This window comes from Lutra lutra, chromosome 15 (genome assembly GCF_902655055.1).
Source record: "Lutra lutra chromosome 15, mLutLut1.2, whole genome shotgun sequence".
NCBI classification, from domain to species: Eukaryota; Metazoa; Chordata; class Mammalia; order Carnivora; family Mustelidae; genus Lutra; species Lutra lutra.
Window position 1 is genome coordinate 66153433 of NC_062292.1, and position 21290 is coordinate 66174722.

Genomic DNA, 21290 nt, shown 5'->3' on the forward strand with positions numbered 1-21290 from the left:
AAAGCAGAAGTAAGCAGAAGAACAATCACATCAGGAAACCACGATTAGGCCTTCTCAAATCCACACTGGCTCATGGAGGAAAGCTTAGTGACAAAGTTTGCATCTCAGAGAAAGAAACAGAAAGGGAGGGTATAGGCTGAACTATGTCCCCCCAAGTTCATGTGTTCCAGCCCCACCCCCACCCCCCGTGACTGTATTTGGTCGGAAATCAGGCCTTTAAGGAGGCAAGTAAGTTAAGGTGATGTCCTAAGGGAGGGGCATTAACCTAATGGGACTGGTGCTTTTCTAAAAAGAGGAGGTTTTAACCTACCCAGAGAGCAGGGAACACCGTGTGAGGACTCAGTGAGAAGGTGACGGCCTGCGAACTGGAACTCAGGAGGAAGCAAACCTTTGACAATTTGATATTGGATTTCCAGCCTCAAGAACACTGAGAAAATAGATTTCTGCTGTGTAAGCAGCCCCCCCACCCCCAACCCCCAGTCTGTATATTTTGTTAGGGCAGCTGTAGCAAAGGAGTCCGGGGAGAGTGTCAATATCCTTATCTTCAAGAGCTGGAAGGAAGCCCGACAGAGTGGAAGCCTTGGCTGGCTCGATTTATGAATTCACAGGACCACTGGTCACTCAAACAGCCTGGTGTCCTGGGGCAGTCAATGTCTCCTTCCACGGAAACGCAAAGCATGATAGAGGTTTCCATGTGGAATCAGTGTTGCATCCCTGAGTTCAAGCACAGGGTCCCAGGGCTCCCTATGGCTCATTACATATTGCTAGATTCAATTTTTAAGGATTTAAGAAAATATGTTTACATTTACTTTCATGAGGGATGTTGGCTTCTATGTCTCTTTTTGCTTGATCTTTATCTGATTTGGGTATAATGGTGATGTAGGCATTTCTAAAAGCATGTGTCTAAGATCAGTAATACTTCCTCCTTAGTCACTTGATAGAATCATCAAGTGTTTATTCCCAGAGCTTTTGCTGTGGAAAGATTTTTATTACAAATGAATTTCCTTGTGTAGATATAGGGATATTCTGATGCTCCGTTTCTTTATTGAGGCAGTTTCAGTAAGTTGTGTTTTATAGGAATTTTGGCCATTGGATCTTAGTAACCAAACCTACTGTCCTCAGGTTGTTTAAGTATTTTTTAAAATTATATTTTAAGTATCTGTAGGAGCTGCAGTGTCCCCGGAAAGTGGTCATTTCCATCATCTCCGTATTGGACACCATGAGCAGTCCCACTAGACAGACCAACTTTGAGGAAGGATATGCGGGAAAGCCTCACTACCTCACTACCAGAGCAGAAAACAAGAGTCTGGCGCTTAACCAGCTGTGCCATCCAGGCCCCCCCAAATCATTTCTTTTACAGAAAACCTCTCAGTTATTTACCCACTTTTTACAGTGAAGACCCAATTTCTTTCTGATGTAAAGTAGGTTACTAGGAAACACGTTTTACCCCTCTGCAGCCGAATTCCCCCATACCCTCTCACATGCATCAAGCTTCCACGGGAGGGACCCATTCACACCGCCTCATGCTTCGAGCATCTGCACGTGATGCTTCCTCTACCTACCAACAGCTCCCATTCCTCCACTCTGCCAAGAACGGTACTACTGTGCACTGATGAGCCACGAGGACTGTGATGAGCGATGTGTATGTATTCTCTCACTTACCTTTTTAATCGACTGTGAGTGAGAGAGTTTCGCCACGTGAGGGAAGTCCATTCAAGCTCTTTTCCCCACACAACACAACGAGGGATTGATGGAGCCAGATCTCAGCCAGGCCTATCTGACTCCAGAGCCCTCGCTTTTAACCACCCAGCAAAGTCCTTCCCAACACTGCTCATGTCTACAAATCTTCTATCACTTAGCACAAGTTTCATATCCTTTTAAAACCTAATATTAACAACTCTGGAAATAACATGTTGGCAAATATGCAGAGAAAGGGGAACCCTTGTACACTGTTGGTGGGAAAGCAAACTGGTGAGCCACTTCTCAAAACGTTCCTCAAAGAGTTAAAAAGAGAACTACCCTATGACCCAGCAATAGCCTACTATGTGTTTATCTAAAGATACAAACATAGTGGTTCGAAGGGGCACCTGCGCCCCCAAACTTCTAGCAGCAATGGCCACAATCGCTAAAATATAGAGAGTCCAGATGTCCATTGGCAGATGAATGGATAAAGAAGATGTGATATATATATATATATATATATCCCAGCCATCAAAAAGAATGAAATCTTGCCACTCTCAACAATGTAGATTAAACTAGAGTGTATTATGCTAAGTGAAATAAGTCACTCAGAGAAAGACAAATACCATATGATTTCACTTATATGCAGAATTTAAGAAACAAAATAGATGAACATAGGGGAAGGGAAGGAAAAAGAAATAAGATGAAATCAAAGAGGGAGGGAAACTCTAAGAGATTCTTAACTATAGGGGATCTTAATTGAGGGTTGCTGGAGGGGAGATGGGTGGGGGGATGGAGTAAATGAGTGATGGGCATTAAACAGGACACTTGTGATGAAACTGTGTGTTGTATGCAAGTGAAGAATCACTAAACTCTACTCCTGAAACCAATGCTACACTAGATGTTAACTAACTAGAATTTAAATAAAATCTTGAGGGAAAAAAATAAAGTCTATATGAAGGTAAGCTTACATATCCTTACTTAATATATCCTAATAAAATTCTTCATCTAATTTATTAGCACATTGTTGACGCTCTCATACTTCTGGTGTCAGCTGAATTCCTGTGGTAGGAATATAGTTTTCCCAAAGTCTACACCATTTTTTTTTTGGTCTCTTTGGAAAACTAATGTTGGTCTATAAGGCTCCCACCTGTATGTAACTATAAATTCCATATATAAGCTTTGACCTCTGGCTTGCTACTTTCAGTTAAAAGCAAAAGAGGGGATAATTATCTACTACATCACACTTGATATTGTACCATTTTCCTTCCCCCACTCCATACATCTTTTCTATATTATTCTCTGTTTCATAGTGTTCTTATTCCTCTACAAAATGTGACTATCTTGATATCTAATACGGCCACAGGAAAATTAGATGTTATAGACACATTAGGATGAGGGGAAGTTGGGGTACAAGCACCAAGTAGGAACTCATTTGAATTATCAGGTGACATTCTTTCCTCTCCAACTTGAATTCTTCTTCCACTAAGCTCTTCTTCCCTGGCATTTGCAATCTGTGTCTCAGTTTTAACTTTCCGTGTTCTTTCTTTTGCCCCCAAACAATGCCATAACACGCAAATTCTGGTGGCAAAAAGGGCATCTGTATCCCTGTGGGTGATTTCTCTACTTTGACTGGAATAAAAATGAGACTCTGTGGAGCAGAAGAAAGGAGTGATCTGTCCTACGTGCCTGAAACGGACACCTTTAATCTCATCTTCAGAGCACAACGCAGGGAAACTACATGAACGTATCAGCTTCTGACTCACCTGAGATCCTATCCTTTGACCCTAAATTGAATGGGACAAGGTGTATTTTCCCACCTCTCTGCCTTTATCTCTGCTACTCCCATTCTTTATTTGATCACTTCATCTAAAATAGACCATCTTCTGGGAAGGCTTCTCTGATGATCCTTCTGGAACGAAAGTTCCTGTACTCTGCTTTATTTGCAGGCTTCACTTTGCTCTCAAGATCTCCCTGATACGATTCCATTCTACAATGGTGATGAGACTCTTTACTGTTGCTAATATTGAGCTTCTAACCCGCCATAAATACCTAATTTTGGGAGATTCTTACCACAAATTACTAAAACCACAATTTATGCACATTTACTTAGCAATAAGTACAAAATGAATTGGAATTTTGAGAAAAGCATAATAATTTACAACTGATGGAAAGGTTTGACCTCAGAGCTGTATTCCCTTTTAGTTTCAGGCAAGGGCTTAAGAGTCTTTGGCCCAAGAGAAGAAGCTCTATGTACCCAAATAAATGTTTCTGTGTTCTTAAAGTGTTTAAGATATCACCTCATGAGCATCAGAAGGGAAGGAAACAAAATGGGGCGCCTGGGTGGCTCAGTGGGTTAAAGCCTCTGCCTTCAGCTCAGGTCATGATCTCAGGGTCCTGGGATCGAGTCCCGCATCAGGCTCTCTGCTCAGCAGGTAGCCTGCTTTTTCCTCTCTCTCTCTCTGCCTGCCTCTCTGCCTGCTTGTAAAATAAATAAAATATTAAAATAAAAAGAAACAAAAGATATTATTGATGTGCAAGATGGTAGAAAGTTTGTGGGTGGAATACTCCCTAGCATGGTCTCTCTTCTTCCTCAGCCAATGACAAATGTAAGGAATTTAAGATTCTGAGTTCAGTTCTAAATTACAGCAAAAACCGTGACCACTTTTATATAGTACTCTGTGTGTGTGTCTGTGTGTCTGTGTGTGCGTTGGAGCATGTGTGTCTGTGTGTGTGTCTCTGTGTGTGGGGGGGTGGGAGCATGTGTATCTGTGTGTGTGTCTGTGTGTCTGTCTCTGTGTGTATCTGTGTGTGTGAGTGTGTCCTTGTGTATGGTCTGAATAATGTGGCTTCTCTCTGATGATTTCTATGAAGGCCAAATGAAACCATGTAAGTGATGGTATAAGCCCATGGTGCTGTGCACCTGTAGACGCCTCACAGTGTCTAAGGCACTTTAGAGAAGGAACCAGTTGTGTCTTGCACTGTATTTTCTACCTGAAGGTAGAAGCTGTAGCTCTTAGAGATGGTTTCAGGGTGGCAGTAATTACACATACCTGCATGAAGTTACCAACTTCGTGTACCATGTACAGGAAGTCAACTACATTTCTACACGGCACTAACATTCCTTCCTAGGTCATTCTTAGTCCAACTTTGGATGGGAACGTTTATCCAAGCTGCCCTGAACTATTCTGCTAGGAAACCAGGCTTTGTTCTGTTTCCTGTGGGTTTCACTTTTCCTTTGTGGAGTGTTCTCCCTGCCTAGCCACTGCCTGTCCACACTCAGAGTGCTGCGTGCTGTTCTGCCCACGACCTCAACTCGTGGAAGGTAGAGGAGACCGGGGCAATCCGTGAGTGGAGTCAGAGTCAACAGTCAACAGAGGGGACAGACTGCTGCGGGCAGAGAGGTGAAAAACAGGAGGGCATGGAGCCCAGAGGAGATGCGATCAGGGTCTGTGAGAGCTCTGTAAGAGGAAAGCAGGGGCTGGAAATGATAAACGAGATCACGCAGGGAAGTGTGCACCTGACTGGTCGTCAAGGAGAGTGAGATCCTTGGTACCACGAATGCTCCTTTGGTACCACTGTGTGTGGGCTGCAATGGTTGCCGTGCTGGGGGTCATGTGCTGGTGATGCCCTCCTCTCTCTGGAGTCTGTGTCTCTCCCATGCTTTCAACACGGAAGGGAGACTTGATCTGCATACCTCCCGAGACCCCTGTTTCATGGACCTAACTTCCCTGGGGAGGGCGAGTTTCTCTTCTTCGGGGGCAGAGACCTCCCTGTATTCTCCTGACAGACAGCCGACCACTTTCTACTCTGAGAGGTAGTGTCAGAGAGCACACTGCCCCCTGAGACAGCTCATTCTAGTCCTAACAGCTCTAATAACTAAATCACTCTTCTTTCTAGAAAATTCAAAGTTTAAATTCAAAGATTGCCTGTTATTTTTAGCCCAGAACTATTCATTTTTAAAGAATATTTTATTTATTTACTTGAGAGAGAGAGAGCATGAACGGGGAGAGGGTCAGAGGGACAAGCAGACTCCCCACTAAGCAGGGAGCCCGATGCAGGACTCAATCCTGGGACTCCAAGATCATGACCTGAGCTAAAGGCAGTCACTTAACCAACTGAGCCACCCAGGCACCCAGGACTACTCATTTCTATCAGAAACAACATTGAATAACTTTTCACCCCTTCTTCTGTGCGAGAGTATCTCAAATAATTGACCATGACCATCTTGGTATTTTAAAAATCATGACTGGACTTTGGTGTTTCATGATGAAGTAGAACTTGGCCATCAGCCTAGGGTACCCAAGCCAGATTTTACAACTGCATTATGGTGGCCTTGGTGAGAAGCCAGCACGTCATCCAACCAAGCAAGGTGTGTAAAGAAAGAACACTGGTCTTGGAGTTCTCCCCTTCCCCCACCTTAGATGCTCAATAAATGCAAATAACATTATTGTCATTGTCATTTTACAGTCAGATAGGAGTTTGTGTGTCTTCTCTGATGTATAGTGTTTTATGGTTTATGATGACCCCATTGACAGAAATCCCAGAAGCACCTTATTAAAAAAAGTCTCTGTATTCACATCAGTCATCTATAGTAATGCAATCCCATCAACAGGAATGGCTTGATTATTACCCTTTAAAAATCAGTTAAATAAAATGTTTCCATCACAACAATAGAATTTAGAGATCTCAAAGATAAAGTTTGGTTGCATAATATTTCAGAATGGCAACTGATTATTTTTCCCTCTAGCATGATGCCTTGTGGACTACCATCCCTTGTTCCATGTTTGTTTGTGCCCTTCTATGCTCTTGGTTTGAAGGGAGACATGGCAGAACAAATAAAAGGTACAGGTGGCCTGCTTTCAGTTCCAAATACAAAAGCATCAAGAACCCACATCATAGACAAAATCTTTGGCAGAACCCAGGAAGAATAAGAATACAGATTCTTGGAACTAACAACAAAATAAAATACACATTTTTTAAATGGAGAAAGCCGGTATTCCAGCAGTCTGTCTTTAGATGGGATGTATGGGGTGGTGGAGGCTGGCAGCTTGAGTCAGAGAGCAGCATGGGTGTGGGTTGGAAACTAGATTATATGACAGTGACTTAGCACCCCTCATGCCTGTCTCTCAAGTCCCCTGCCAGTTCACTCCAGACACAGGCTTCTGTGCCCTGCATGGAGGTAACTGCAGAGTCGATAGCATCGCCCAGCGGAATACGGGCTGGGACAGGATTTAATGCACACAGGAGTGAACTCACTCTTATAATGGCTTCTGTTGCCTCTGAACAAGGTATCTATAATCTGAATTTATTTCTAATAGGAAAGAAAACCTTAGATTTATTAGTTGTGACAAATCCCCTACCAGAAATTAAAGAGGCCAATGAAAGGAGGCAGTAAGAAGATCTGAGCTGGGTCTTTGCGGTGGCTCAGTCGATTACGTGTCTGACTCTTGATTTGGACTCAGGTCATAATCTCCACCTGAGTCAGACTCCAGGCTCAGTGGAGTCAGCTTGGGGATTTTCTCTCCCTCTGCCCCTCCCCCTCCTTGCACACACATTCTCCCTCTCTCTAAAATAAATAAGTAAATTAAAAAAAAAAAGGCTCTGAGCTATTCTGGGTGGGGCATCAGGGAGGACTTAACCGAAAATGGATTGGGTCAGCATTGGAAAAGACTGAGACAAAGAGCAGACAAGAGAAAGGGATTCCAAGCAAAATAAAAGTAGTAAAGTAGCACACGTCAAAAGCCATGCTATGGGAGCATGAAAAGTACAGCATAAGTGGGAAGCGTGTGGGCGGGCAGACGTGAGAGGTGGGAATGGGCACTGGAACACAAAGAATGAGCCATCATCTGTGGCCACCTCTACGTGTCGCGTGTCTGGCCATCTCCCCACAGCTTCCCTCTGAACTTGGACCAACCAAAGACAAACCGTCTTGAGGTCAGGAGTCACTTAATAAACATATACCTTGTAGATAGCAAAAGTTGTAGGATCTGGTGGTGTGTCCAACTGCATGTTTGATAAAGGAACAAGAGATGGGGTAAAGGAATCATATTCAGTCCAAGACTGGATGAGAAGCTCTTTCAGGATTTGATCGCACCTGTAATTAATTTCAGGGAGGTGTAAGGAGCAGGGACAGAAGGAGGGCACTTTGTTGAAGCAAGTGGTGTGTGGGGTTTGTGTAAGTATCTGAAAGTATGGGGCGGGGTAGGTGACCTAGCTGGGAATGCACAGATTGCCACCATCCCCAGAGGCTGGCTCTGCTCCTGGGACGGACACCATTGTTCTGTCATGTTTGTATGATAGTGTCTGCCATTGTTTGGAGGTTTTTTTGGTAGATTTTTTGGTAGATTTTGGTAGATTTTTCCCCTACTAATGGTTTTCAATACAAGATGACACTTACTTGTCCTTTATTAGCTGTGCTGACTCATCTCTTAGTACTCAATTTTTATTTCTTCATTGAGTAAATATACTTATTGAGAATCCCTATGAGGCAGGCATGGAACTAGACTCCGGGTTTCTTTGCTCTGGCAACCCTACCAAGGTAATAAACTGGATGTTGGACCCCGTTCTCTATGTCCGTGTGCCCACAGCATCATTCTATTGCTGGACTTCTCCTTGCTCCCAAGAGCAGGATAGCAGTATTTATGGAATGGGATTACTTTAGTGGCTTTACATGTTTTGTTGTACAAGTATCGGCACGTTCAATTCAGAGTCATAACCTAGACCCCGCTGAGCCATCTACATCATACACAACGTATAGTGTATGAATTAAATACCCTTTCTTAAGTTACTCAAAATATGAATTCCAAACCCTATGGAAACCTAATGGCTTCAGGGAGGTGTCCCCAACCTACATCAAAGGAAAAATAATTTTGAAAAACTAGAGTTTTATATCTAGCCAAAATTTTATTTTAATGTGAGGACCTAAAAAGTCATTGTCTGGTATTAACCAGCACAGCTAACAACCAGGAGATTTGGGGGGAAAAAAAAAGACACCCACCAAAATACTATTTTGGAAATCACATTTAATAAGAAAACACATAAATAAAGCCAGGAAATGATTCAGGATAAAAGGTAAGTAAGAATGAACAACCACCTTAATTAGGTCTGTCACTGTCTCAAAAAAACTTACACCCGGACTGAAGAGAAACAAAATGGAGAGGAGATTAACTGCGGCTGAGGAGTGAGGAGAGGATGCTGATGAGGTCCCCAAGTTACCTGTCCTTAGGAGATGATGGGAACACGCATGTTAAAGTATTGACAAAAAAGGAAAGTAGGAAGCATAGAATAAAGGTACAAACTGAAATAATGATTTCCACAGAGACTGCATCATTAACTAACTGGAATCAAAATGAGCACTTAATAGGGGGCACCTGGGAGGCTCAGTTGGTTGAACGTCTGTCTGACTCTTGATTTTTGGCTCAGGTCATGATCTCAGGGTCGTGCAATCCACCCCTGCGTCAGGCTCTGCACTGGGCATGGAGTCTGCTTGAGGTTCTCTCTCTCTCTCTCTCTCTCTCTCCCTCTGCCCCTCACCCCGCTCACGTTCTCTCTCTTTCTCTCTCAAAAAATAAATAAGCAAATAAATAAAACACATAAAGGGCAAGACCTGAAGACACGAAGTATTTTCTCTTCATCTACCTACATGTTGTTGACAAAAGGTCTTTTGAGTGTTGAAGAAGAGTTGGGGAAGTTTTGTCACACGAACTGTAATCTAATCAGATAAGTTTATCTCAGTCGGTTAATTAGAAATTGTAAGACAGAAAGCCTTGGCAGAAGTGGGATTTCATTGCTGAAGGTCAGCAGGATGCCCACCCCTCATGGGCCACTTCTCCGTGTGTGGAGCTGGAGCTGCTCAGGAAAGGTCCTTTTCCTCCCTTCTACCTGCCTAAAAGAATTTAGAGAGCAGGCCTGCGCCAGGGGGAGAGATGACCAGAGATAACCAGGACTCATCTGCCTGACAGGGCAAAGCTTGAGTACCAAACATTTCTGCTCATCTGCCTGTGAATCACCTGCCGGCCTTCGGGACCTCAGACCTCTGTCCCCCTGCTTAGCTCAGAATGGTCTACAGGCCTCAGGCTGCCTCTGTGGCTCATTTCTTGGTGGGGTCCTCATACTCTGCACCTAAAGCTGTTCTGCTCCCGTTAATCTTTTTTTTTTTTTTTAATTTATTTGACAGACAGAGATCACAAGTAGGCAGAGAGGCAGGCAGAGAGAGAGGAGAAAGCAGGCTCTCCACGGAGCAGAGAGCCCAATGCGGGGCTCGATCCCAGGACCCTGGGACCATGACTTGAGCTGAAGGCAGAGGCTTTAACCCACTGAGCCACCCAGGCACCCCTAATCTGTCTTTTGATTACAGGGGTCCTCAGCCTAAAAATTTGAAGACCCTGAAATGTACAATAGTTGTAATTATGTATTTCCTAATAGTAATAAAAATCTATTATTTGTTATCATTTTATATTCCTTCATATTACTAAAAATAGCTGTAGCTTATTTTTCTCTATATATATACATATATATAAACACACACATATATATACGTGCAATATTTATATTAGAAATTGGGAAAACTGAAGGGAAAATTGGACAAATTCCTCCTTACATTTCAAGATTTTAGCATTTTTCACTTATTAAACAGACAAAATAAAGAAAAAAAATCTCAGAAAATATTTTTTTAAGCTGATCCCAGACCTAAAGAGGTTAAATAAAAAACTTCATGTACTACTTGGGAAATTCTAAAACCTACATTTCAATGTTATCTTCCTCTCGAGCACACCTGGAACCGTTCTGTACCAGACTCTACAGAAAGACTAAAGCGTTTCACAACGTAGGTAACACATTGAACTCCTGCCACTTCCTTCCTGTAAACCTTCATCACCAGACTTGCCTCTGCCTCCGAGGAGCCTGGGGAGCCTGTCTGCCATGACCTGAAACGCTGTCCACCACCCGTGGTAGAGCGGCCCCACAGCACTTAGGACAACACTAGGACGCCATGCGCTTGAGTGAGCGTGCCCGTGAACTGGAGAAGCGTTCTGCTGTGTGTGTGTGTGTGTGTGTGTGTGCGTGCGTGTGTTCTCTTGTTTTGTGAAACTGGGATAATACCACAGAATATAGTTGTGTCCAGATGTGTTTTCTTGCTTCATATCATTGCCTAATACTTTTCTCTTCCCACCCCCCTGTGCCCTACCCCAGCGCCCACCACAGCGGGCAAGTTCCCTGGGCCCCCTCCAGGCAAGAAAGCCAAAGCCCGCTTCGAAACATCAGCGCACGCTGTGAACACCCGCAGGATGGATTCTAAAATCTGCAACAGGCAAATGCTGTCTTCAGGCCTCAGCGGTGGTGCAATACGGGGTATCTCTTCTATTCACAGGTAAATGAAGGATTAGGATGAAATCACAGCAGTTTCCACTTTCCTGAACACAGTCTGTCCCCTCTCTCCCACCCCAAGAACCAGACCGAATTCTGCCCCTTGTGAACTTAGGGTGACAAGCTAAGCACTGGGTTCCATCCATTCGGAGAATGTCCCAGGACACAACCAAGGCTAATCTGCTACCCTGGTGTGTAGCTCCTGAGGCCTCCAGGAAAAATAGAGAATCACCCCTCGTAGCAGCGACAGAGAAATCAGCAAAGATCTCACACTCAGACCTACAGGATGTTAGGGTCGCCTGAAGGGCAGAGGAGAATGAAATGTTTTGAAAGATGACAAGGCAAAGGCAACGGCTAGAGCCACTCGTCGAGGGCCGGCTGTGTCCAGCTTTGCTGTCCTTCAGGCCAGGAGTGTGTCCTTATGAGATAATTCAAGACTCCTCCTCCCATCAACATCTATAACTTTCGGTTTCATCAGCCAGAGAAACCGAACAGTTTTCTTCCTGTAAACATCTGAGTCACAAAGAAAAATTACAGCCAAGTTTTTTTGTTGTTGTTGTTAATTTTTTTCGTTGTTGTTATTGTTTAAAAAAAAAAAAAAAAGTCTGTAGCTGCTGGGAGTTGTAGCACTGAACTTTTCTTACCCGGTGGGCAGACTTAAACGTGGTTCAGCAGATGCCAACACCATTAACCGGGCTCAAATTTCAAAGGGGAGCCATGAGTCCCCCAGCCACTTCTCCCCCTTTCTTTCTCCTTCAAGCCCCCAGTGGCAGCGGGAGAGGACCATAGAGGCCTGTCGTTACGAGCACTTGAGTGCACCTCCTGAATGGAGGCAGGTCCTTTGATTTCAATGCCACGGACACACAGACGAGGGGCCTGATGAAGGGACAGAGTCATTACAAGCATGGGAATCCTTCCTGGAGCATTTGTAAATGAATCAGGCACTGTGTATCTCCCCACCCGTGCCTGGGATCCTTGCCTTCAGCGACTGGATTCCGGTTTTAGTCTTGCCTTTACTCAGTTATAGAGAGAACAACTATGTAAAGTGTGTAATCGGCTTCTCTAAGTATGATAATGGAGACTTCCAGAATTTGAAAAAACACCAACCTCTAAAAGGGTTGAAGTCCTGAAACATGCTTTTGCTTGTTTTTTGGGATTTTTTTTTTTTTTTTTTTATTCTATGAAGGGCACGGGAGACACCCTGGAGAATCTCAGGAGATCAAATAAATGGAAGGAATCCAGAGGCAGTATTGCTGTAACCTGCACTGTGGTCTTCAGGGAGGAGGCGGCCCTGGCTGGAAGTGAGGTGCTCAGAGACCAGCTGCATTTGGCATATGACGTGAAGTCATCTAAAGGAGAAAAAACTTACTGCACTGATCTGCACTAGGGGGATGGAGGCGTTGCGGCCTGAATTTGGAAACCAGGTGGATAATTCCACCAAAGCAGCAGTAAGTCAGCAAAAACCCAGAAAGACCTGCCAGGGAGACCCAGACCTCTGTGCGTTTCCACGGTTCCTTATGGCAGACTTCAACCCTGCTGAGATGGGTGCATCGGGCTGGTCTTCAGGTAAGGATGGAGAGGAACCCTAGGGGGGCCTATCCTCAGCAGTTAGGGCATTGCTCTGTATGAAGGATCTCCGTGAGAGACTGCACACGGAATAATAAAGGTAAAGTGGAGGGACTATCCCAGGAGACCAGTATGGCAGGGTCATGAAGGTGCTGATTATATAAGAGTTAGCTGAGATGACAGCGGCGTGCAAATAGTTTTATGAATTGAAATATTCCTTCCAACTATAATTAAGCAGCAGCAATAGTCCTGAATGTTTAATCACTTGCTTAACTGTTGAAGGTACTTCCAACCCAGGCAATAGCAGCCAGTCTATTTCTTATTCTGACAGCACGTCACACCCAGAATCCAAGCTTGGTTGGAAATGCATTATTTAAATGAAAATAAATTGACTATTGATACAATTCAGTTGGGCTTGAGAAGATCGCATCTCACAGACACAAATATCAACTGTTCTTTTGTTATTGATCATTGTGGCAAAAAATAGATAATCATCGCTGATTACATTCCAGGGCTGCCTAATGAATCTTTTTCTGTAGAACTTTCAGGGAGATATCTTGAGAGAATGTGTATTAAGAGGGCCTCCAATCCATACCCTGCCAAGTGGGAAGACTTCACCACCATCGAGAGAGTGTCAGAAGATAGTCCTGGTTTTTTGTATTCAGTTACCAGCCAAAGATCCCTCTGGCACATCAAGACGTCTAGTTCCATGTGTTGGAGAAGACAACTGAGCAAGCACTGGACGGCTCGCCGTATGAACTTGGACAACCCGTTCACAGTTGTCCCTGAAGTTTATAACATTGACCTTGGAAATCTTGTTGGCTCTCTAGATAAAAGAAGAATACATTTAAATATACTTTTAACCACTTAAGTGGCCAAGGAAAATGAAAACAGTAAAAAAAAAAATAAATAAAGGAAAGAAAGAAAAAAAGAAAAACAAAGCCCACCTTGCATAGCATTGGAATTGGAGACTGAACCACAGCAAGACACAAACAGAAACTGCTTTTCATTGTCACGAGTGTGCACGGGGCAGAGAGGTCAACTCACAGTGTCCATTTCCAAACGACGAGCGCCGGGTTGCAAGGACTGAGAAAGACGTGCCAGCAGACCCCCATGCGGCCCAGAGGGCCTCAGTCTCAGGGCTGTTCTTATAGCTGTGGCCTTGAGCTTCAGTGAATAGGACTTCTCAAGGCCACAGCTGTAGGAGCCAGCGTGCCAACAGACAGCCTAGGAGCAGACCGGCTTGCCTTCCTCGTCCTTTCTCCACAGTGGCCTCGGGTCACGCGAGCTGCGTCAGGATGCTTTATGAAGAGAAAGTCGCCTCATCTTTAGAAGGAAGTGTGAGCATCAAGGATGGGAAATAATTCCACGGAGATGGTGGGCCACCTCCTCAGACCAGAGATACTTGGGAGTGCTGTGAGCTTGGGGTGCCCGGGGGGTGTGGTTTGTTCAGCATCCGACTCTTGGTTTCAGCTCAGGCTGTGATCTCAGGACCATGCATCGGGCTCTGCGCTCAACATGGGTCTGACTGAGATTCTCTCTCTCTCTCTCTCCCTCTGCCCCTACTGCTCATTCTCTCTCTCTCTCTCTCTAATAAATGAATCTTCAGGAAAAGAAAAAAAAAAAGAGTGGTGGGAGCTGGACACCACACGAGGCAGTCACCTGTGTGATTGGACCTTACTTGTGTCTGACTGCTCACTGATGTGACCCATCTACCAGAACCCAGGAAAGCACTTTCCCAGGGAAGTGAATCAGCAGTACTGATTTCTATTTGAAAGTAACAAGAGTAACCGTGGAGTGCAGCCTGGAAGAAATTGTACAGCTCCTCGGGGTGTTGGAATAGGACAGTGGAGAATGTCAGTATGTGCATGACAGACATAACTGTAACACAGGGTTTGAAAAGTCATACTCTATGAGATTACCATCGTTCCAAATGCACTTCAAGACATCCATGCATTTTACATTTTACTTCTTAAATCTTTTGCTCCCTCTCCAGTGCACTCGTAAGATGATCATAAGGTCTTAAAAAATAAAATAGGCTACAGATTATTGATTAATGTAGGATGCCATTTTCAGGAAAAGTTATGTGTATCCTATGCAGTGAGAATTGGAAAGGGTGCACATGAGGTTACCCAGATGTTGGGATTTCAGGTGAGTTACATTTTGCTTCAGTGACTTGTGGTCTGGATTTGGTCATTTTTTGCTAAGATAATTATGTAGTAATTGCAAAGAAAGAAAGTTAAAGAAAAAGAAAGAGAAGGAAAGATAAAAAATTGTAGCTGATATAGTTTTGCCATTCTGGCCCATGTAAGCTTGCCCCTTTTCCTTGTATGGAATATAATTCTCTTCTTTTACATGGGGGGTCATTTGTATTTCCATGACCTATTAGACTGGCTTTCATATTTATGGGACAGAGCAAGAGTCTGGCAAATCCAGGTTTCAGGGCAATATAATCAGAACTAATAAAATCATGCAAGTATAAAATGCAGCTTACTCTTTCTCATTTCCAGGTGTTTGTGGATGGTTTTCCTTCTGCTTACATTTCCCTAGACCCTTAAATGCTTGGATTTTCCCCTGTACTTTCGTATATGTCTCTGGGTATGTGGATGGACATCTTTGATCTCAGCTTATATATTACTTCTTGCCTCAATTAGATGACCCTCGAGTATGCTCCATTGGACCCTGTGAAATTCTTAGTTTGGTACGTGGTGCTATTTTGTTGGGTAATGGTATTTATTGAGAGCACACTCTGAGGAGGCCCTGAGTTAGTCACTTGGATAAACCTACCTTAAAAGACAGAAAGGGCACGTCTACTCTTGAAGCTTATAGTGCGGGTGAAATGACAACTGATAATTACAGTTGTCACAGGTGGTAGAAAAGGGAAAAAAAGATCCGATGCCAGTAAATACAAAGAAGACTTCTCCCAGCCTAAGACGGGACCTACAAGAAGATTTCCTGGGAAGGAGACACTAAATTGGGAACCAGGGGATGAAAAGGTTGTGTGAGTCCTTCAGTAGAAGGAAGTAGTGCATTGAAGAGACTCTGGGTAGAAAGCAAAGAGAAAACCCTCGAGAGACTGAGTCAGTAGACAACAAACCCAGTGCTGTGTTCACATGTGTTCACTTGTGAAAGCTGCATGGTTCTCTCCTTCTGCCAGGAAAGCAAAACACAGAAAACTTCCTGAGGTCAGAAATGTCAAATGCACCAAGGGATGATACTCAGTCTATGCATTTGATTAAAGTGACAGTTGGAGTTATTTTTGTGGAAGACAAAATGAGATGCTATTTTAAGACTCAAACACAATAATATGGGTTTTTTTTTTTACCTTTTTTTTTTTAATTTCTTTTCAGCATAACAAAATTCATTGTTTTTGCACCACACCCAGTGCTCCATGCAATATGTGCACTCCTTAATACCCGCCACCTGGCTCCCCCAACCTCCCACCCTCCGCCCCTTCAAAACCCTCAGGTTGTTTTTCAGAGTCCATAGACTCTCATGGTTCACCTCCCCTTCCAATTTCCCTCAACTCCCTTCTCCTCTCCATCTCCCCATGGCCTTCATGTTGTTTGTTATGCTCCACAAATAAGTGAAACCATATGATACTTGACTCTCTCTGCTTGACTTATTTCACTCAGCATCATCTCTTCCAGTCCCGTCCATGTTGCTACAAAAGTTGGGTATTCATCCTTTCTGATGGAGGCATAATACTCCATAGCATATATGGACCACATCTTCCTTATCCATTCGTCCGTTGAAGGGCATCTTGGTTCTTTCCACAGTTTGGCGACCGTGGCCATTGCTGCTATAAACATTGGGGAACAGATGGCCCTTCTTTTCACTACATCTCTATCTTTGGGGTAAATACCCAGTAGTGCAATTGCAGGGTCATAGGGAAGCTCTATTTTTAATTTCTTGAGGAATCTCCACACTGTTCTCCAAAGAGGCTGCACCAACTTGCATTCCCACCAATAGTGTAAGAGGGTTCCCCTTTCTCCACATCCTCTCCAACACACGTTGTTTCCTGTCTTGCTAATTTTGGCCATTCTAACTGGTGTAAGGTGGTATCTCAATGTAGTTTTGATTTGAATCTCCCTGATGGCTAGTGATGATGAACATTTTTTCATGTGTCTGATAGCCATTTGTATGTCTTCATTGGAGAAGTGTCTGTTCATATCTTCTGCCCATTTTTTGATATGATTGTCTGTTTTGTGTGTGTTGAGTTTGAGAAATTCTTTATAGATCCTGGATATCAACCTTTTGTCTGTACTGTCATTTGCAAATATCTTCTCCCATTCCGTGGGTTGCCTCTTTTTTTTGTTGACTGTTTCCTTTGCTGTGCGGAAGCTTTTGATCTTGATGAAGTCCCAAAAGTTCATTTTCGCTTTTGTTTCCTTTGCCTTTGGAGACATATCTTGAAAAAAGTTGCTGTGGCTGATATCGAAGAGGTTACTGCCTATGTGTTCCTCTAGGATTCTGATGGATTCCTGCCTCACATTGAGGTCTTTTATCCATTTCGAGTTTATCTTTGTTTTAACAAAAATGGAGCAAAAGAGGAGCGAGAAGAAAATATCTTATTTAAGAGAAAATGCCCTTTTGTACATGTGATCTTTAACCCGGATCTTTCTCTATGAAATCCCTAATGGTCTTACCACACGGAACTTCGTGTAGGTGTCTAGACGTTGAGTTAGTCTTTAGAAATGGCAGAAATCGCTGTTTGCTTTTAAGAGTAGAAAGTTAAATTAGTGAAAACCTCTGGAAACTGAAGTGCAGAATGTTAAAATCTTGTGAAATCCTAAGAAAATGAAGTATTTTGAAAAATTGCAATGGAAAATCATACTAGTTGGACTGATTTAAAAGTTGGCTAGTGCTGGCTCTGTCATAGAGTGCCATGAGATTGTTTTCTCCCCTCTTTGCTTTTCTCCCAGAAAAAGAGGTTTGATCTTTTAGTTTTGATCTTTTAGGAGGTGATTTGGAGACTCCATCCACCAATGTTCACAGCTTTAGATATTATTAGGAAAACCCCAATTTCCTTCCTGCAAGTATCTTATTCAAAATGAATGAAATGATAGCAGAAATACCCTCTTTTGTCTTGAAACATATTCATAGCTGAAAAGAGTTACACCATTAGACCTTTCTCATCCAGGAACCTTACATATGAGTCAGTGGAAATCAAGTCCCTTATATTAGACCCAAATGGGAAGGTGAGTCACCCAATTGTTTGTTTCTCCTTCCTTGTTCTCAAAGTGGCTGTGGCAGGAGGAGATCTCGGGTGAAGTACGTGCCATCATCCGCCCTTGATGGCACCTCCTGGGTAGAGGAAGGTCTGCTCTGAACTCCTTGAGGTTTCAGTAATGTGTGACACATTCTCCTAATTATTAACAGCTGGCATTCCTGGAAACTAACAGAGGCACAGCACCAAGAACCTGTGAACCTTCCTGGAATATTTATAAATGTCTTTTTCACTGGTTGCTTTCTTGACTATGCCTAGGATCCATGATTTCAGTGATTGAATTTCATTATTAGCCTTGCTTTTCTCAATTACACACAGAAAACACAATTGAGTAATTAGCTCATATGACCACAACAATAAGGCTTTCATATTCCCAAAGAGCACTGAGCTTGTGAGAGGGCTGAGGCTCTGATAAACACTTTACTTCTCTGTCAGGGATAAGGAATGCACTTCGGTGAACTGTAAGCCAAGAAGTCAAGTGAACGGAACCCACTGGGAGTAGGTATTGTAGTAAGCTGTTATCTGGGCTACAGGGATGAGGCCACGACTGGAAATAGGGTCCCCACATAACAGCTAATCACAGACATTGCAGTCATCTGAAGGAAGAAACTGATTGTGTTAATTCAGGCTTGTGACATGGAAGAGAAGACGAAGTCTGTATTTACAAACTGTTTTCTTTACTAGAGTGTGGATAAGTCAGCAGAAACCAAGGGCGATTGCCATGAGTCCTACAAAAATCTGTGGGTTTTCATGATTCTTTATCACAGACTTTAGTATTCCTTATGAGGATGCACTGGTCCAGTCGTAAGAGTAGAGAGGAATAGGGCTGTCTGGTGGCTCAGTGTGTTAAGCGTCTGACCCTTGATTTGAGCTCAGGTCATGATCTCAGGGTCATGAGATTGAGCCCTGAATAGGGCTCCAAAGTCAGTGAGGGGTCTGCTCGAGATTCTCTCTCTCCATCTCCCCCTGCCCCTCTGCACTGCTCCCCCACCCCTGTTATCTCTCCAAAATATACAGATCTTAAAAAAAAAAAAAAAAAAGAGAGAAAGAAAAGAGTAGAGAGGAACATTAAGGACCTCAGAGAGGGTCCAGTGAAAAGACCTGTTCAATCAGGTTGAGGCTTGGTTTCAGTCTTGGCCGGATGGGTCTAGAGCTGTCCACTCTGCTGTTTACCCCTAATGTGCAGCCTCCTTGTCTGGTTAGTTGGTTGCCCAGATTGGAAAGATAGGTCTTACTGGGGTAACACTCACCAGCCGGCACTGTGTCATCCTTCTGCTCTGGGCTCAACCCCACAGCAGTTGCTGGGCCTCCCTTGATCCCAGCCCCAGTGAGGGAAACCAGGACTCAGCCGGTCAGTGAGGCCCTTGTGCGGAGCTCTCGTCTCTCCGGATGCCAGTGGTGTAGGTGCCACACAAAGTGAGGTTTACCGAGTGGCCGGTGTGGCTCCCAGGCTCGGCTCTGACACCTGCTCCCTGGCTGTGGTCAGGAAACCCTCCCAGGTAAGCCCCTCACCCCCGGAGCCTCTGTGGTACTTACCTGCTGAGTTTGCTTTCTCTCACCCCCGTCCCAGGATGGAGTCATGCTATTGCTTCTGGGGGGAGGCTACTCGGCAATCCCCAGAAACCAAGTCAACTGTGTGCTTACATATGGATTTTAGGAATTTAATTTCTTTAGGTGGTATGTGCCGGCACTTAGAGTAGATGCCAGTCACTATTTTATAACTTCTTGTTCTTTGCATGTCCCTCCTTGGGTCACATGGTCTGGAATCCACACACTTAAAATGTGAGAATAAGAAAACACCACTGAAGGGTAATAGCGTGGTGTGCCTCCAGATCGGGGGATGGGACCCGGCACTTCACCGCAACTGGAGATGGGGAAGGGTCTTGAAAATATTGGTCTCTCTGTATAAAACAGCAATCGTGCTTCTTCCAGAGAAACCAGTGACACACATGCTCCCCTTCAGAGAGCATAAGTGCAGAAAGGAGTTATTTTTTGTGGGGGGAGGAAACTGAATAAACCTTTCTCCAGGGCCCAGGATTCACTGATCTTCAGATAGGCTGTGGGACCGACCTGTGTCACCTGAGGTGACCCCAGTGAGGGCCTTGCCCTCTGGAAGTCACAGTCTGCATGCAGACCCCATGTTGGTGAGGTCCAGAGCCGCCCCACCACCCCTGGTGGCTCACAGCACACAGACCCACCACCGTCACACAGCTCACTGCTGGTTTAGAGAGACTTCGGCAGACGATGCCCTTTGTAAAAGGAAGTTTTATTTTTTTTTTTTGCACTATAAGTGTGTTAGATACAAAATGTAATATTCTTAGAAAATACAGAAAAATACAAGTAAATTTTATGAAATAAAGAAATATAATCTACAACGCAGATATAAAAAGCCCTTAATATGCTGGGCTACTCCTGCTGCATCTCTCTTTAATAGAAATCCTCAGTCTTGACCAGACCACTGTTAAAACCCATGAGCTGATCCAGGGGTGAGTTCATCATATCAAATTCCACCTTCACATCAAAATTGACTGGTTCCTTCTTGCTTTTCTTAGCCTTGACGACCTTAGAGGAGAGAGGAGAAAGACGCGGTGAGACCCTGCTGCGAAGGTGTGCTGCTCTTCCTCCCACCGGCACTGGGTCTCCGGCTCCATCAGCACCCCTGTCCCCTTGGAGTCTCCTCCTCTCTCTCCTGTGTCCTGCACTGTACCAAGGAGGGCTGTTGCCTGTCTTTCAATGATAATGACGTCTGTCAGGGTCTCTATCAATGAAACGGGAAGAATGGCCATGTCCTTGTCACTGTCTCGGCTCCCAGCACACAGTAAGCCCTCAGCCAGGCGGTTTCTTATTTGTATGAATATACAATTCTTATAGTATTATTTCTCTTGTGCAATATCCTTCACACCCATGACTCTAAGAATTATCCTTAAACTGGCAAGTGCGGCTGCTGCTTGCTGTCCCTGCTTCCAAACCCGGCCTCTCCCTAATGCATCTCTCTAGAGAGTTGCTAGGATACTTTTTGCTAAAGTGTCAAAGTCATCAGGCATTCTTCGGCATGAAATTTTTCAAGTGGCTATTTACTTTCACAATGAACGTTCCATTTCCGTTGATTTCTCACAAAAGAAAGACACCACCTGCTTCCTGACCCCTGTTTTTACTCCCTGGCCTCATCTTGCCACCGTCTCCACATCATGGCATTTCTGTTGTACAGAAACTATGTTGTCTCTCAGTTTCGAGGATATGCGTCCATCATGGCCTTTGCCTAGAACTCTTTCCAGTGCCTACTTTGCTGCAGAAAACTACCTAGTGCAGACTGATTTCCATTTTTGTGTTGGGCAGTTAGATAATGTGTATGGTCTCCCCTAACCATGTACGGTCTTACATCAACCCTATGATGCAGAGACTGTGACCCTTTCAGAGGACCTCAAGCTCCTTCCCCAGCGTCAGGCAA

The 21290-nt window shown here is 44.1% G+C and overlaps 1 protein-coding gene and 1 long non-coding RNA gene across 3 annotated transcripts in view; one reads left to right on the forward strand and one right to left on the reverse strand.

Annotated features, from left to right (window-relative positions):
- The window catches only part of MNDA (myeloid cell nuclear differentiation antigen), a 51196-nt gene that overhangs the window by 20018 nt on the left and 9888 nt on the right, over positions 1 to 21290 (reverse strand). Inside the window, exon 7 of one of the 2 annotated variants that reach the window (XM_047704309.1) lies at positions 20090 to 20404. The exons of the other annotated variant lie outside the window; for it this stretch is intronic. Coding sequence (XP_047560265.1) covers positions 20270 to 20404 — 135 coding nt within the window. The 3' untranslated portion in view covers positions 20090 to 20269. Of the gene's footprint in view, positions 1 to 20089; positions 20405 to 21290 lie in introns of those variants that run through there. 2 annotated transcript variants of the gene reach the window in all.
- Positions 10601 to 13809, forward strand: LOC125085701 (uncharacterized). The gene is made up of 3 exons (XR_007122991.1): positions 10601 to 11050; positions 12233 to 12612; positions 13152 to 13809. It is a non-coding gene; the product is annotated as an uncharacterized LOC125085701 (long non-coding RNA).